Here is a 15,391-nt window from a genome sequence, read left to right on the forward strand (position 1 = left end):
ATCGCATTATGGGCGAATGACAGGGTGACGGACGAAAATACTGCTCAAATTCAGGACTTTTTTGTCTCCGTACTGGAATGTAGTAGACAAATGAGGTTCCGTGCAAATGATAAATCATACATTGAAGTTTGTACAGGTATTCATTCTTTTTTTAAAAAAGAATATTAATATCTTCACTGTGTGATTCGTATTTTCCCGAAGTAGCTCTGAATGGAGGCAGATCAGCGATTGTTGTAAATCCAGTTTCGGTTAACTGAGAGTTGAAGAGTTTTATTCAGAAACGCTTTCTTTGCCATTGCTAGTCTACAAACAAACTAACTGATGATGGTCGAAGTAGAGAGGATATAAAATGTAGACTGGCAATGGCAAGGAAAGCGTTTCTGAAGAAGAGAAATTTGTTAACATCGAGTATAGATTTGAGTGTCAGGAAGTCATTTCTGAAAGTATTTGTATGGAGTGTAGCCATGTATGGAAGTGAAACATGGACGATAAATAGTTTGGACAAGAAGAGAATAGAAGCTTTCGAAATGTGGTGCCACAGAAGAATGCTGAAGATTAGATGGGTAGATCACATAACTAATGAGGAGGTATTGAATAGGATTGGGGAAAAGAGAAATTTGTGGCACAACATGACCAGAAGAAGGCATCGGTTGGTAGGATATGTTCTGAGGCATCAAGGGATCACCAATTTAGTATTGGAGGGCAGCGTGGAGGGAAAAATCGTAGAGGGAGACCAACAGATGAATACACTAAGCAGACTCAGAAGGATGTAGGCTGCAGTAGGTACTGGGTGATGAAGAAGCTTGCACAGGATAGAGTAACATGGAGAGCTGCATCAAACCAGTCTCAGGACTGAAGACCACCACACACATACTCTACATTTTATATCCTCTCTACTTCGACCATCGTCAGATATTTTGCTCCCCAAATAGAAAACTCCTTTACTACTTTAAGTGTTTCATTTCCTCAGCATCACCCGACTTAATTCGACTACATTCCATTATCCTCGTTTTGCTTTTGTTGATGTTCATCGTATACCTTCCTTTCAAGACACTATCCATTCCATTCAACTGCTCTTCTAAGTCCTTTGCTGTCTCTGACAGAATTACAATGTCGTCGACGAACCTCAAAGCTTTTATTTCTTCTCCATGGTTTTTAATACCTACTCCGAGTTTTCTTTTGTTTCCTTCACTGCTTGCTCAATATACAGATTCAATAGCATCGGGGAGAGGCTATAACCCAGTCTCACTCCCTTCCCAACCACTGCTTTCCTTTCATGTCCCTCGACTCTTATAACTGCTTTCTGTACAAATTGTAAATAGCCTTTCGCTCCCTGTATTTTACCCCTGCCACCTTTAGAATTTGAAAGAGAGTATTCCAGTCAACATTGTCAAAAGCCTTCTCTAAGGCTACAAAAGGCTAGAAACGTAGGTTTGCCTTTCCTTAGTCTAGCTTCTAAGATAAGTCGTAGGGTCAGTATTGGCTCACAAGTTCCAACGTTTCTACGGAATCCAAACTGATCTTCCCCGAGGTCGGCTTCTACTAGTTTTCCCATTCGTCTGTAAAGAATCCGCGTTAGTATTTTACAGCCGTGACTTATTAAACTGATAGTTCGGTAATTTTCACATCTTTCAACACCTGTTTTCTTTGGGTTTGGAATTATTACATTCTTCTTGAAGTCTGAAGGTATTTCGCTTGTTTCACACATCTTGCTCACCACATCGTAGAGTTTCGTCAGAACTGGCTCTCCCAAGCCTGTCAGTAGTTCTAATGGAATGTAGTCTGCTCCCGGGGCCTTGTTTCGACTCAGGTCTTTCAGTGCTCTGTCAAACTCTTCACGCAGTATTATATCTCCTGTTTCATCTTCATCTACATCCTCTTCCATTTCAGTAATATTGTCCTCAAGTACATCGCTATTGTATATACCATCTATATACTACTTCCACCTTTCTGCTTTCCCTTCTTTGGTTAGAACTGGGTTTCCATCTGAGCTTTTCATATTCATACAAATGGTTCTCTTTTCTCTGAGGGTCTCTTTAATTTTCCTGTAGGCAGTATCTATCTTACCCCTAGTGAGATAAGCCTCTACATCCTTACATTTATCCTCTAGCCATGCCTGCTTAGCCATTTTGCACTTCCTGTCGATCTCATTTTTGAGACGTTTGTATTCCTTTTTGCCTGCTTCATTTACTGCATTTTTATATTTTATCCTTTCATCAATTAAATTCAGTATTTCTTCTGTCACCCAAGGCCTCGTCTTTTTACCTACTTGATCCTCTGCTGACTTCACTACTGCATCCCTCAAAGCTACCCATTCTTCTTCTACTGTATTTCTTTTCCCCATTTCTGTCAATTGTTCCCTTATACCCCCCCCCCCCCCCTGAAACTCTGTACAACCTCTGGTTGTATTATAGATATTTGACAGAAATACCCACTTTTTGACCCCTCTTTTCCGGCCGAAGGAGATACTATAAACAGGCTACGGTGAACTGAAAAGTATTCAATTTGCTTCAAGGGAGACCAAAAAATAATTAAATTCGGATGGAAACTGAAGCATGGGCGACGACAACATTGCTGAAAAACATGGTTTTGAGAAAAACATGTTTAAATTTTGACAAGTATTTATCGTATACAAAAGGGGACAAGGCTTGAATCTTACGGATTATCATCGGTACCTGGTCCATTATATCTATCGCCCCGGTTAGTTGATGGCCGCTTTCTGCTAATTTGACTTAATGAGTCCTCATTTTCGTCCTCAAAGACGCTTTAGACGCTGAACGCATCGCCGGTGGCGTTTCTGTCTTCACAGAATCGGCGCATTTTACTGGCGATTTTGATTTGAAGCGCATATGCCACGTGCATTAATGCTGTATGGCCTACACTGAGTAGACATACAGTCAAATTTTAAGCAATGTTGACAGTTTAGCTTCGGCTGGATGTTATTTTTGGAGCGCATTTCCATATGAGACTACTGAGACTACCATTCAAATTTTAGAGAAACCACCCAAACAACGCTCCAGCAGATCAGGTTTAGTCAAACCGGTATAAACAGGGAGCGTGAACGCGGAACCGGTTGCCTAACGCTCGGCTTAAAAGGCTCACAGAATCGTTACTTTTTGGAGTTCGCGCATAATATTTCTTCAGTGTATATACATTCAAATTCCAAAATAATACCCCCTTATGGCTACACGAGACTTGCTCGGCTAAACTGCTGCGCGCGGCTGTTTCAAATAGTGTGAATGCGCCTTAAAAGATTTAGACCAGAACTGATGATAACGCTTGGGTGTATCCACCACAGAGGCAGGTAGTAGAAAGAAAGCAGACAGTGCTGCTTTGGCACGGCTCTTACTGGAGCAATACGATGTGTGACGCAGTATATGATGTGACTCGCGATACAACGCAGATGCAGCTCGTTTTGTTCGAGTGCATGCATACGCACCCGCAAAGACTTAAAAACACACATAGAATTCCCTGTCTTTTAGCCCCTAACTACATGGTATTTATGGGGGGGGGGGGGGGGGTTGGGGAAGAGGGGGCATGTCAAGTCGTCTGTAGTGCCTTAAAAAATTAGCTTACCTGGCTCTGTCATTTAGTTTCTCAATAAAACATTCACTTATCGCATAAAAAATTAAAATCACTATTTTGGAATCCACGTATATTCTCCGGTACCCAGATTTTCTCATTCGATTGCGAGCAAACTATTCGGTAAAGGAAATGGTTTTCTATGCATCTTACAGTCTGGCACAACAATTTGGTATTGAACTGGTTTTGTTTCGCTGTTGCCCATAGTTATAGTGATTTCCGAAATTAAGTAAAACACAGCGCATATTTTTTGGAAGGTGACTATTACCAGCCGTCAAGTAATGTATAAAACGCATGTTGGACCATCAGCTGATTTTTTTAAATTTATTTAAAACCCAAATATCGACTGGTTTCAGTCGGAGACTATCCTCACGAAGTATGGCTAACACAGTTTAAGCCACAACATGACATCTGTGGTTACTTAAATAATGGCCACGTCTGATATGTAGCGCATGCCATTGATTCCAGCATGACACACACGACTTTTAAAGGCAAACATACTAATAACACGCGTAAACAGAGCAGAACAGATCAGAGAGTCCTTCCTGTTTATGCATGTTATTGGTGTGTTTGCCTTTAAAAGTCCTGTGTGTTATGCTGGAGCCGGCCGTGGTGGCCGAGCGCTTCTAGGCGCTACAGTCTGGAGCCGCACGACCGCTACTGCCTCGGGCATGGATGTCTGTGATGTCATTAGGTTAGTTAGGTGTAAGTAGTTCTAAGTTCTAGGGGAATGATGACCTCAGAAGTTAAGACCCATAGTGCTCAGAGCCATTTGAACCATTCTTTTGTTATGCTGAAATTAATGGCATGCTCTACATACGGGGTGTTGTCATAAGAGCGTGCAAAACTGTAATACTCCTTTGAACGATTGGAGATAGGGAACCTGGGGTCGGAAAAGCCAGCTTAATGATTTATGGAAGTAAACTTGTCTACCACTTCGACTAACATTAATGTTTTCCAGCTTATTTACGACTAACGCGTACTGTGCTGTATATTTGCATGTACATCCTTTATTTCCTGCAAGGAAGCAAGGAGGACGATCCTGATTACGAAGAAGTCTTGATCCAGGTTTTGTTTACTTTGCTTGTCCATAAGATGACTCAGTTGTGTCGTATTTACAGCGTCCCGTGACAGAATGTGCTACGAGTCAACGACGGGCACATTCATCACTCAGCGTTATTCAGATGTGTACAACACAATACACTGGAGGAGTGCCGGAACAGCACTTCTCGGTTACTGGATTAGAAGGGGAAGTCCTATTCCAAGAAATGCGAAGTCACCGGACCTGAATTCCTTTGATTATTTCCTAAGGGCACATCTAAAGACACACCACAGTGCAAGCATGACATCGGCGAAGAAGATTCTGACACATCCTGACAAATATCCCTCGTGTGTTTGGAAGTACGTCACAGACATCTACAATTCTAGCAACTAATTTCTTCTCCCTTTCCACTGGGGCCTCAGTGGTTGATGGCCGTCAGTTTCTCCACATTTTGTAAGACACAGTACAAATTGTACATTCATTTTTCCATGATGATATTTGCAATTAACTAATGTAAGTAAGAAAAGTACGCAGTGTGGTGTCACCGCCAGACACCACACTTGCTAGGTGGTAGCCTTTAAATCGGCCGCGGTCCGCTAGTATACGTCGGACCCGCGTGTCGCCACTATCAATGATTGCAGACCGAGCGCCGCCACACGGCGGTTCTACAGAGACTTCCTAGCACTCGCCACAGCTGTACAGCCGACTTTGCTAGCGATGGTTCACTGAATTCTAAGCTCTCATTTGCCGAGACGATAGTTAGCATAGCCTTCAGCTACGTTATTTGCTACGACCTAGCAAGGTGCCAGTGTCCGTACTATTGATATTGTGAAGCATGTACCATAATGAGCGACGTTCTTCATTAATGGATTAAAGTTAAGTATTCCACCAGCTACGGCCGTTTTTCTCAGTTCTAACTCCCTTGTCATGTTCCAGACCTCACGCCAGTCTGCGTGAGCTAAAACGCGTGCATTTCGGCTTCCTTTACAATAACACAGGGTTGGCTCTCCAGCCAACCACAACACGCAGTAATGTGATTTTATTCCCGTTGTCTCCTTAAGCTGGCTTCTCCGACCCAAGGCTCCGTGTCTCGACTGTTCAGTGGAGCATCCTCTACGTCCTGCTAAGTTTTTGGTCGCTCTTCCCGAAGCACACTGTATGTCACGTGGCTATCATTTAAGTAATGGAAGATTTCATGTTGTGGCCTTAACTGTTTTAACCCTAACCCGTGAAGATGAGCTGTGATTGAAACCGACAGATATTTGGTTTTAAATATAAAGCAGCTGATGTTAAAAGGTGCATTTTATACAAATAGTGTAGTTACTGGCCAGTTTTTGTGTTTGGTGCATTTTAGGTTATGCAATACTTCATACCAAATGTGGCGGAAAAAACATCCTCCAAACAGGCCTTGAAGGCTCAAAGGTACCGACCGGCCACCTTTTCATCCTCAGCGGTCACTGAATGCGGATATTGAGAGTCATGGGTCCGCACACTGCTCTACCTGCCACAGTCAGTTTTTGTGACTGCTACCGCTACTGCTCAGTCACGTAGCTCCTCGTAATGCCCAGGAGCACCCCGCTTGCCAACAGGTCTCGGCAGACCCGGACAGTAGCCCATCCAAGTAACAGACAAGCCCTAGGACGCTTAACTTCGGTGATCTGACAGGAACCAGCGTCACCACTGAGGCAAGGCCGTCGGCTACCAAATGTATCCAAAATATAGAAATCGTTTTTAACGGTGACAGGAGAGCCATACCTCTTTCCAGTCTCAAGTAAATATGTGATACATTTTGAACTTACCCGTGGCAACACGACTGTCGCATAGATAACCATTGAATCACGCGACAATTATTGCAAAGTGTCGTATAGGATATTTGGATCACCTTCTACATCTACATCTACATTTATACTCAGCAAGCCACCCAACAGTGTGTGGCGGAGAGAACTTTACGTGCCACTGTCTTTACCTCCCTTTTCTGTTCCAGTCGCGTATGGTTCGCGGGAAGAACGACTGCCGGAAAGTCTCCGTGCGCGCTCGAATCTCTCTAATTTTACATTCGTGATATCCTCGGGAGGTATAAGTAGGGGAAGGAATATATTCGATACCTCATCCAGAAACGTACCCTCTCGAAACCTGGACAGCAAGCTACACCGTGATGCAGAGCGCCTCTCTTGCAGAGTCTGCCACTTGAGTTTGCTAAACATGTGCGTAACGATATCACGTTTACCAAATAACCCTGTGACGAAGCGCGCCGCTCTTGTTAGGACCTCCTCCGTCAATCCGATCTGGTACGGATCCCACACTGATGAGCAATACTCAAGTGTAGGTCGAACGAGTGTTTTGTAAGCCACCTCGTTTGTTGATGGACTACATTTTCTAAGGACTCTCCCAATGAATCTCAGCCTGGTACCCGCCTTACCAACAATTAATTTTATATGATCATTCCACTACAAATCGCTGCGCACACATACTCCCAGATATTTTAAGGAAGTAACTGCTACCATTGTTTGTTCCGCTATCATATAATCATACAATAAAGGATCCTTCCTTCTATGTATTTGCAGTACATTACATTTGTCTATGTTAAGGGTCAGTTGCCACTCCCTGCACCAAGTGCCTATCCGCTGTAGATCTTCCTGCATATCGCTTCTCTGTATACTAAAGCATCATCCGCAGAAAGCCGCATGGAACTTCCTACTCAATTTACAGGGAGAGTAGTTACTAGCGTCAGACATGTGGTTCGTAGAACTCCACACACACATACGGTTTGACAAAGGAAGAAAATAATTCCACATTGGTTTCAGATGCCTCTATGTGTCCACGCATTTTGTTTCTAAGTTACTTCATTTGCTTTTCTCAGTGCAGAAAGTAGCAACTGAGACACATTTATGATAACAGAGGTACATGTATAGACCACTCACTTGTAGCAATAAATTTCTTACGAGACTGAGAAATTAAATTTACCTTTTTATTTCAGATGAATTCATCAGGAGAGCGGAGAAGAAGCGAGACTGGTTCGTGGAGCAGGACCGCTACACCTCGGACGAGAGCAAGAGGCCCCCAGACAACCACTACGCCGACGACATGTACGGCGTGGCGGGCTCCTTCAAGAAGCTCTCAGTAGACTGACGCTGTCACAGTTCACTTTGTAGACTTTGTTACTTGTGATAGAAAATTGTAATATGTACGTTTCACGAGAGGTCTTACTACAGATTACAGGGACCTCGGTTACCACACTGCATTTTCCATGTAAAGCTTTCGTCTGCCTCTGTTTTGAAATGTGGATGAATACGGAGAAAGTAATATTTTGTTCCTTTTTTTCTTTTACATTCCTCTCTGCATTATTGTTTATTCACACGCTGCAAACAAACCATGTATACTTCGGAAGTGTATCCAGCAATTCATCAAAATTTTATGTCATATATTTCATACCTAAAACTTCCGTAACAGTTCCATGGCATGAGTCAGTTTATATGCCATCATGATCAGTGACCTCTCTGAGTCTTATACGGTGAATGTTATTACCATTTCTTTTTGGACAGTTTCATCGATGTATGTGCTAGGGCAGCCAGGGCACTTGTCATCTTCGACGTACTCAAAGAGTTCTTCAGAACGTTTTTACCACACGTAAACCTTTGTCTTACACATATCAGACTCACCAAAAGTAGTACTTAACGTTTCAAACACTTTGCTACATTTCATTCCTTTGGTAGAGCAAAATTTAATACAAGTTGTCTGATAGATTTTTATAGGAAATTAATAGTCTTATCGTTAATAGTAGCAACGCACATGTAATCCTTTTCACAGCTGACGCTAAACTAAAAATACGGCTTAAGACCCCGTTGTCTTCTTTTTTGTTTTTATTGCTTCTAATGAGTTGGTTTTCTGAACTGTAGTTCGTGAAATAGCAACATACACTTGACATGTGAAAAATTAGTCTAATTACTTAAATACGGTGTTAAAGTAGTTAAAGGCGAGTGTATCGGAGAAAACAAAACTTCACATCTATCCTATAATACCGGATATCCGTCTTTGGTGTCGTCAGGCCCATTTCCTCTGCTGTTTCGACTGATGTTTATCGTTTAGTGTTTGCAGGTTTTAGCTGGAGTCGGCCCAAACAACTACTGCTCGTCGCGTCTTTTGTGTGACGTCTAGTGTCTATGGAAAGCGGCGACTTTGGTCCTGTTTCAAACAAAATGATTTTTAAAGAGGAGTTTTACCTCGCCTTTCGACATAGCGGTCCCAAATAAAAACAGTGCGATTTCTGTTGTATAGTTATGCATTAAGACGGACAATAAGTCAAGAAGAATAACTGAGCAATGCTATCGCATTGCAGTGGCAGCTAGCGCGCACCATTCCTTTGTTAAATACAGCCTATGTCCATCAGAATGTTTGAATGTCATGTAGAAATTTGAAGTAAATCGTCAAGAACTTCTCGACTTTTGGAAACAACGTTTCCCATTTTTTGTATTATTATACAAATATAGAGTCAATAGTTATGACTAGCTCGATGTCAACTAAATGACAGTTAACTACGAGTGCCACTTGTTAGGAGAAATTCGTACTTGCAAAAACCTTGGGTCTCACGCTAATGGGGCAATTTCCCTCGTAATTAAAAAATTTCTAGTGCTTCAGATCCTCAACTTTTAAGTATTAAACGCGGATATGTTTTCAATAAACAAGGTAGAAACTATGTGGCATGAAAATTCAACAATTTTCAAGAATTTATTTCATGATATTGTATTTTAACGCTACGCCTCAACATGTACACAAACTGGGAAAGAAAGTTTTGTGTTTTATAAGTTATAAGTAATAGAAACATTTGTCGCAGTCCAGTGAGTGAAACAAGTAATTGAGAAACCATGGAATATAGTTCAGATTTCCTTCTCATCCCGTTAATGTCATACGACTGGACTGGGTTTGTTGAAATAGTTCTTGAACTGTGAGTTCTGCAAGCGTTGCCTACGATATTCGGTGTGTTCTCTTCTGCAGGAGAAGGTGGAAGATCTTAGGGGTCTTCAGGTGGCAGAGTAGGAACTGCATGTGGAAAATTACAAAGACTATTAAATTTTCGTGTTATTATTTTGAACAGCAACGTTATTTACAATGTACAACTGAAAATTATCCTGGTAGTGAAAAAATTAACAGTTTTCCTAATTTCACTTAGAAACTCACCTTTCTTCAGATGACGACAGTCTAAGGCAGCAGTGTAAACTTGTCCAGTTTTGGTGTTAGTAAAACATTCAATTTTGTCTATATCATGTGACTGAAATCGTAGCTCACGCATATATAAACACAAGAACGAGGTTACTATTTGTATTCAAAGACGAACTGGACTTTATGTCGATGTATGTTATGATTCTAAAGGATGCGCTATAGAACAAATGTCATCCACACTTATTACGAACCGTTTTGTGCGAATGAAATTTTCTCTGTTCACTGAGTACTGGCAATGCAAGTTTGTGTTGGACTCCAATAGCGGTCGTGCGGGATCCAGCTTACTCAATGGAGCACGCCAGCTTAACCGAAACCTGTAGTGTCTCTGGAGAATGAGCGCCCTCTGCCGCCACAATAGTGGATGGTTGGTGGCAGCCACATCAGCCATTTGCAACGAGGCAGAGCCCATTCGCAACGGAGTCGTCACCGAGATGCAGAAAAATCGGTGCTCCGACCAGCTTTCCTACGACGACAGCTGCTGCACCACTCTGTAGCACGGTAAGGATTACCGTTGTGTACGACGCACTACACAGCAAGCAGTAACAGTTATAACAAGTGCAGAGGTGTACAGGTTGAGTGTATATGAACTTACGACTGTTTTTACAATAATCAAAACTTTGTAATTGAAAGCATTAATCGAAAAAATTGACAGAATAAATTGCTGTTCAGCCCTCTCCCAGTGCACAGCACTTGGGAAGCAGTTACTACTTGGTTTTAGAACATATATACCAAAAAACCTCATGAGTAACTTTGAACAACTCAGATCACTCATCGACGGGCCGAGCCATCCAACAACCACAAAAGATGCATTACTCTGGTTCATTAGTTATTGTTTTACTGTTATGTCAGCCCCCTCGCTGCGTATGGACGGGGGTGAGCTGTCAGCAGCGCAGCATCCTGCTCTGTAGCTAAAAGCTTTTACAAATATAAATAAACATGGAATGTTTAAATCGAAGGACTTCTACAGAAAAGGTGGCATTCTTCTAAAAGACAGCACTGCAGATTCAGTTAAATGTTGAAGGACCTGTAACGAGAGAAAAATATTAGGCGATGAGAAAATGTGTTCTATAGGGTAGAAGGATGTGGGTAAAAATATATTGGCTCATTGGGCAGGAAATAATTGAGATGAGCATAGACGTTGGGCTGGACATGGGAAGCTAAAGGGTGAGGTAGGCATCCAGTGGTGAACAGACAGGGAGAGATGGGGAGAGAAGGGGGAGGGGAAGCCCTGGTGTGGAGTGGAACAGGTAGGGAGGAGTTATGTAGTTAGTAGGCTGGGTAAACATTGGGGTACATGTCATTGTTTTGGAGAGGGACTTGGTCGAAGTTGAGTTGTTATAGAATACAGAGCATGTTTAAATGCAAGGATGGTGGGACATGTGTCTAGAGGCGTGGCAGCATATCTGGATTGATCAGCAGAGGTGAAACAATAGATTTATTAGAATGCAGTTTGTGGATTCTATAGATTATGTGGAGATGTTCAATTTAGGTGAGGAGGGGTGGGAATTTGAAGAGATGGTGCAGCATCCACATGGTTAAGTGTATGCAGAAAGTAAAGCGAGTTCATACGTTCTGACTCACAGAACTTTGGTGGAGCAGATGTTCCTGCAACATTTGCATAGACTGGAATGGGTTGGATCAACTTATTGAAGGTGTGGAGGATACTAGAGAGGTGAAATCCTCAAGTTCGGCTACCAATAGCTTTAGTTCATTTTGAGCTTTCTGTTGGATGGTTAGTAGGTGGGTTTTCCGTGTTAGTTGCCAGTCGAGAGGTACGTGAAGAATTTTTAGCACTTTAGTTAACTGGAGTAGATGATTGTAAAGTGTAAGAAATGAAGGTGGAAGGTATATGTGGCTCGTTGACAGGATCGTCGGGACTTATGAATTGGAGGGTACAGGACGGGTAAAGTAGTGTCATTAGCGTACTTAAAGAGTTGGACTGCTGGATGTGGGCTGGACATATCGTCAGTGTAGAGGAGATATAGGAAAGGGTGGAAGGTTAGGTACAGCTGCAGAGGGACGGTATGCATGTGCACTGGTGTTGTTAATAGTGAAATAAGTTGGGTGATTAGACAGGAAGGACGCAGTAAGACAAATATACTTAATTGAAGTTGAAAAGGAGTTCAGAATTCCATGCACATTAATACGCTTTCTCTCGGTTGAGGGATACGAAAACAATATTGAATTGTGATATAGGAGATGAGTGAGGTACAATAGCTGGCTTTCAGAGAGGAAGTTCGGATAGAAACCACACTGTAACAGGAAGGGGTGGTGTTGGTTCAAGTGATCGATACACTGGGAGACGATAAATTCAATAACCTCGCTAATCACTTAGGAGAGATTGATTAGAGTAGTTATGCAGCTCGAGGAAGAGTGTAATTTGGAAATTTTCTGCTGCTCAGAATAGTAAGCTGTAGAGAGGATCATATTACTAAGAGACGCAGATGTGTGTTCTTTTAGGTGTCGATAGTTAATGCCATTGTGAGTAGGAGAAATGTTGCATTTCTTGTGAATTACTTCTTCATTTGCTGTGATTAGTTTATTAAATTCTGTTTGTGGACTGTTTTCCAAGTAGTAGTAACTGGGAGCCATAGGTAGGACATTTGTATTTGGGTGTTCACGTATTATAGAAAATGCCAAGTAATCAAAATGAGGGTCCTCAAGTGTGGCGATTACGTTTGAGAGCTACAATGCAAAAGCGATCCACTTTGTTCAGGTGGTCATGTGGGGGATGTTTATTGTGGAGGAGCAGATGGGGAGGATTGGAACTACTGCCGTTGAGGAGGAGTTAATGCGGAGTGTAGCACTGACCCTGGTGCATGTCCAGTGCCAGTCATATCGTTTTATGCAATTAACATTTGTCTTTTCATGTACAGATGGTGTTTGAGTGGATCTCAGTCATGAGTCCGTAGGAAGGAGTAGTATAAGGGATGGGATTCTAGGATGAGGAGGAGTAGGGTTTGTGGGGCGAGGGTGAGGAGATGCGGATAAATTATCTTGGTAGGAATTGTGCAGAAATAGCATCTGACGAGGTCTGCTACAGGAGGATATCGCTACAGATGAGTTTGCAAACAAAAACTTTATTTATGAAAATAAACAGTACAATCACTAGGTTTCTGGAAGGTTACTGGGTGGCTTCCAATCTTGATATCTATGGATTACCAGAAGGCATTCCAATTGCTGCCAGACTAGAATAACTTTGGGATGGAGACAGAGATAGGGTGCATGCATGGGGATGAGGTTGTGTGTAAGGGCTGGTAAAGAGAAAAGGTCATTTACAGCTGCGTTGGGGACTGCCACAGTGAGGTGTTCAAGGAGGTTGGGAGAATCTAAGACAACATATGGGGTTCCTTTCAGGATCAGTGTACGGGGGATGAGGAAAATTTCACTTTTTATTCTGTGAACTAGCGCCACTGATGGACTTCTGCAGGGGTTCTCTTGTGGCTGTTAAGGTTGGCGGTAATAACATAGACAGGACATGCTCGATGTAGGGCAGATGTACATGTTGGTGCAGGTAATGTTCAAGATTTTGAAGAATAGGATAAGAATAAGGAGTCCGGAGAGATAACTGTACATGGGTTGTGGCTGAACAGGAATGTTCTTATGGTGACTGTATGCAACACTGTCCCTGGCTACAGCAAGATAATTGTCTGTACGATGATGGATACAGCGAGAAGTGCGTATAGTTGATAGTGTCGAAGGAACAGTTCACTAATTGTGAAAATTGTGAATGCATGGACGTCGTCTTGGGGCAGGGTATGTATGAAAAGGGGCTTTTTAGTTGGAAGGGAATGGAAGTGTTGGTACAATGTGTCGCCCCATGATAAGAGGATAGTGAGTGCATTGTGCAAGCGTGGGGGGGGGGGGGGGGTGGATAGCGTTTAGGGTTTAAACGAGTGTGTCGAGAGGGGTAAATACGAAGTGGAAGTGGTTTTATGAGTGGGTAACTTGAGTAGTGAGATTAAATACAGATGGGGCTGCAAGAAAAATTTGTTGGAAAGTTTGCGGTCGTTGGAAGGGTTAGACAGTTGACAATGAAGGATCAGATATTTTTGGCAGTGGTTGATGGGGAGAGGAGTTGTTAAGATGAATAATTTCATATTTCTTCTTCTGATGTTGCTACTTCTGCTGAGACTGGCGAAAGAAACCTTGTGACTGCTTTTAATCAGTATAATCTCTTTCAGCACCTTGGTTCACTTTAAATAATTAAGTGGCTTTATGAAATAATGCGCGCCACGATTTTGTATAATGCCACCCAGATTTTGAAGAATAGAGCTAGAATAAGGTGCCCAGTGAGAGTGTTGTATATGGGTTGTGACTGAACAGACGGCATTTGGTACGTCCTCTCTATTCTGAAGCTAACAGGCTGGTTCATGTATTTCGAAACAAGTGAAACTGCGACAGCGGCAGAGACAAATTTCCTCAAGTAAGTGCCTAAACGATGAGATACGACAAAACGATATATATCACCACAAAGCCATACAGAGTGTGTTTTGCCACATACCGGGAAATAGGGTATACTACAGGATCCCCATCTATGGAATAATTAAATCGGTTACAGATTTAAATACTGCCGTAGCTCATTTTCACTTGGTTGTCGTTCAAAATTTAACAAGTTAAATGAATCTTTTCAGCATTAATGTGAAATGATCAGGACTTCAAGAAGAAACTCTAATATACCTATTATAGCAAATCTCCTGCTAAACATAAAAGAACACTCTCATTCACCTATTCTAACTCTTAATGAACTATTGTTTGGGTCAGGAAATTTGTTCCTGCACTAGTAGGCAACAATTAAGGAGGAAAGTAGCCTTCCCATAATGTGTCACTACCCAGTAACACACTCGCTGAAATTTGAAACTGCTACAATACAGTATAGAAGATAGCTGAAAGAAATAACTAATGAGAAGAACACCAATGACACATTCTTTCGAAGACAATTATTACACTGAAGTCGTCGCTATGAATGATAGTCGTGTAGCAATTATAAAATGCACCACATGGTTCTTACTACGGTGTGTGATCGCCACAGACGGTAATGCATATTCTACAACGTGCTCCCGTGTTGGCAACAACGTTAATAAGGAGTGTCTGTGGTAGAGCGTTCCATTTCTCCACCAACGAGGTTGACAATTGACGGATGGTCGCTGGCACATGTGGACGTGCTCAAGTACATCTGCCCCATCGCGTCCCTCACGTGCTGGATGGGATTTAAGTCAGAAGAACGGGTAGGCCGGACCATTCGCCGAATATTCTCTCGTTCCAAGGGCCCCTCGACCTGCGGTGTTCGACGCGTTCACGCACTGTCATCCATAACTATTAAGTTAGGGCCAAATGCAGCTCTTCAAGAACATACATGGGTAAGGAGTACATGGTCACATTAACGTTGACTGTTGAGTGTATCAGGTTTAAAGATTAGGAAGACAGTATTCCCATGTAACCTTATGCGTTCCCACACAATAGCACCCTTACAGATACTAGGGTGTAGCTCTCAATTAGCAAATTCTCACCCACGCTCTCGGTAATCTCCGATACTGCAGTAGCTATAAA

General features: G+C 42.3%; 1 protein-coding gene across 1 annotated transcript in view; it reads left to right on the forward strand.

The window, feature by feature from the left end:
• Positions 1-7,914, forward strand: part of LOC126272157 (retinol-binding protein pinta-like) — a 94,545-nt gene extending 86,631 nt beyond the window's left edge. The window contains exon 7 of the mRNA XM_049974790.1: positions 7,602-7,914. Within this exon, the coding sequence (XP_049830747.1) occupies positions 7,602-7,753 (152 nt within the window). The 3' untranslated portion in view covers positions 7,754-7,914. The remainder of the gene's footprint in view (positions 1-7,601) is intronic.
• Positions 7,915-15,391: the final 7,477 nt, after the last annotated feature.

The sequence above is a fragment of the Schistocerca gregaria genome, chromosome 5 (genome assembly GCF_023897955.1).
Source record: "Schistocerca gregaria isolate iqSchGreg1 chromosome 5, iqSchGreg1.2, whole genome shotgun sequence".
Classification (NCBI taxonomy): Eukaryota; Metazoa; Arthropoda; class Insecta; order Orthoptera; family Acrididae; genus Schistocerca; species Schistocerca gregaria.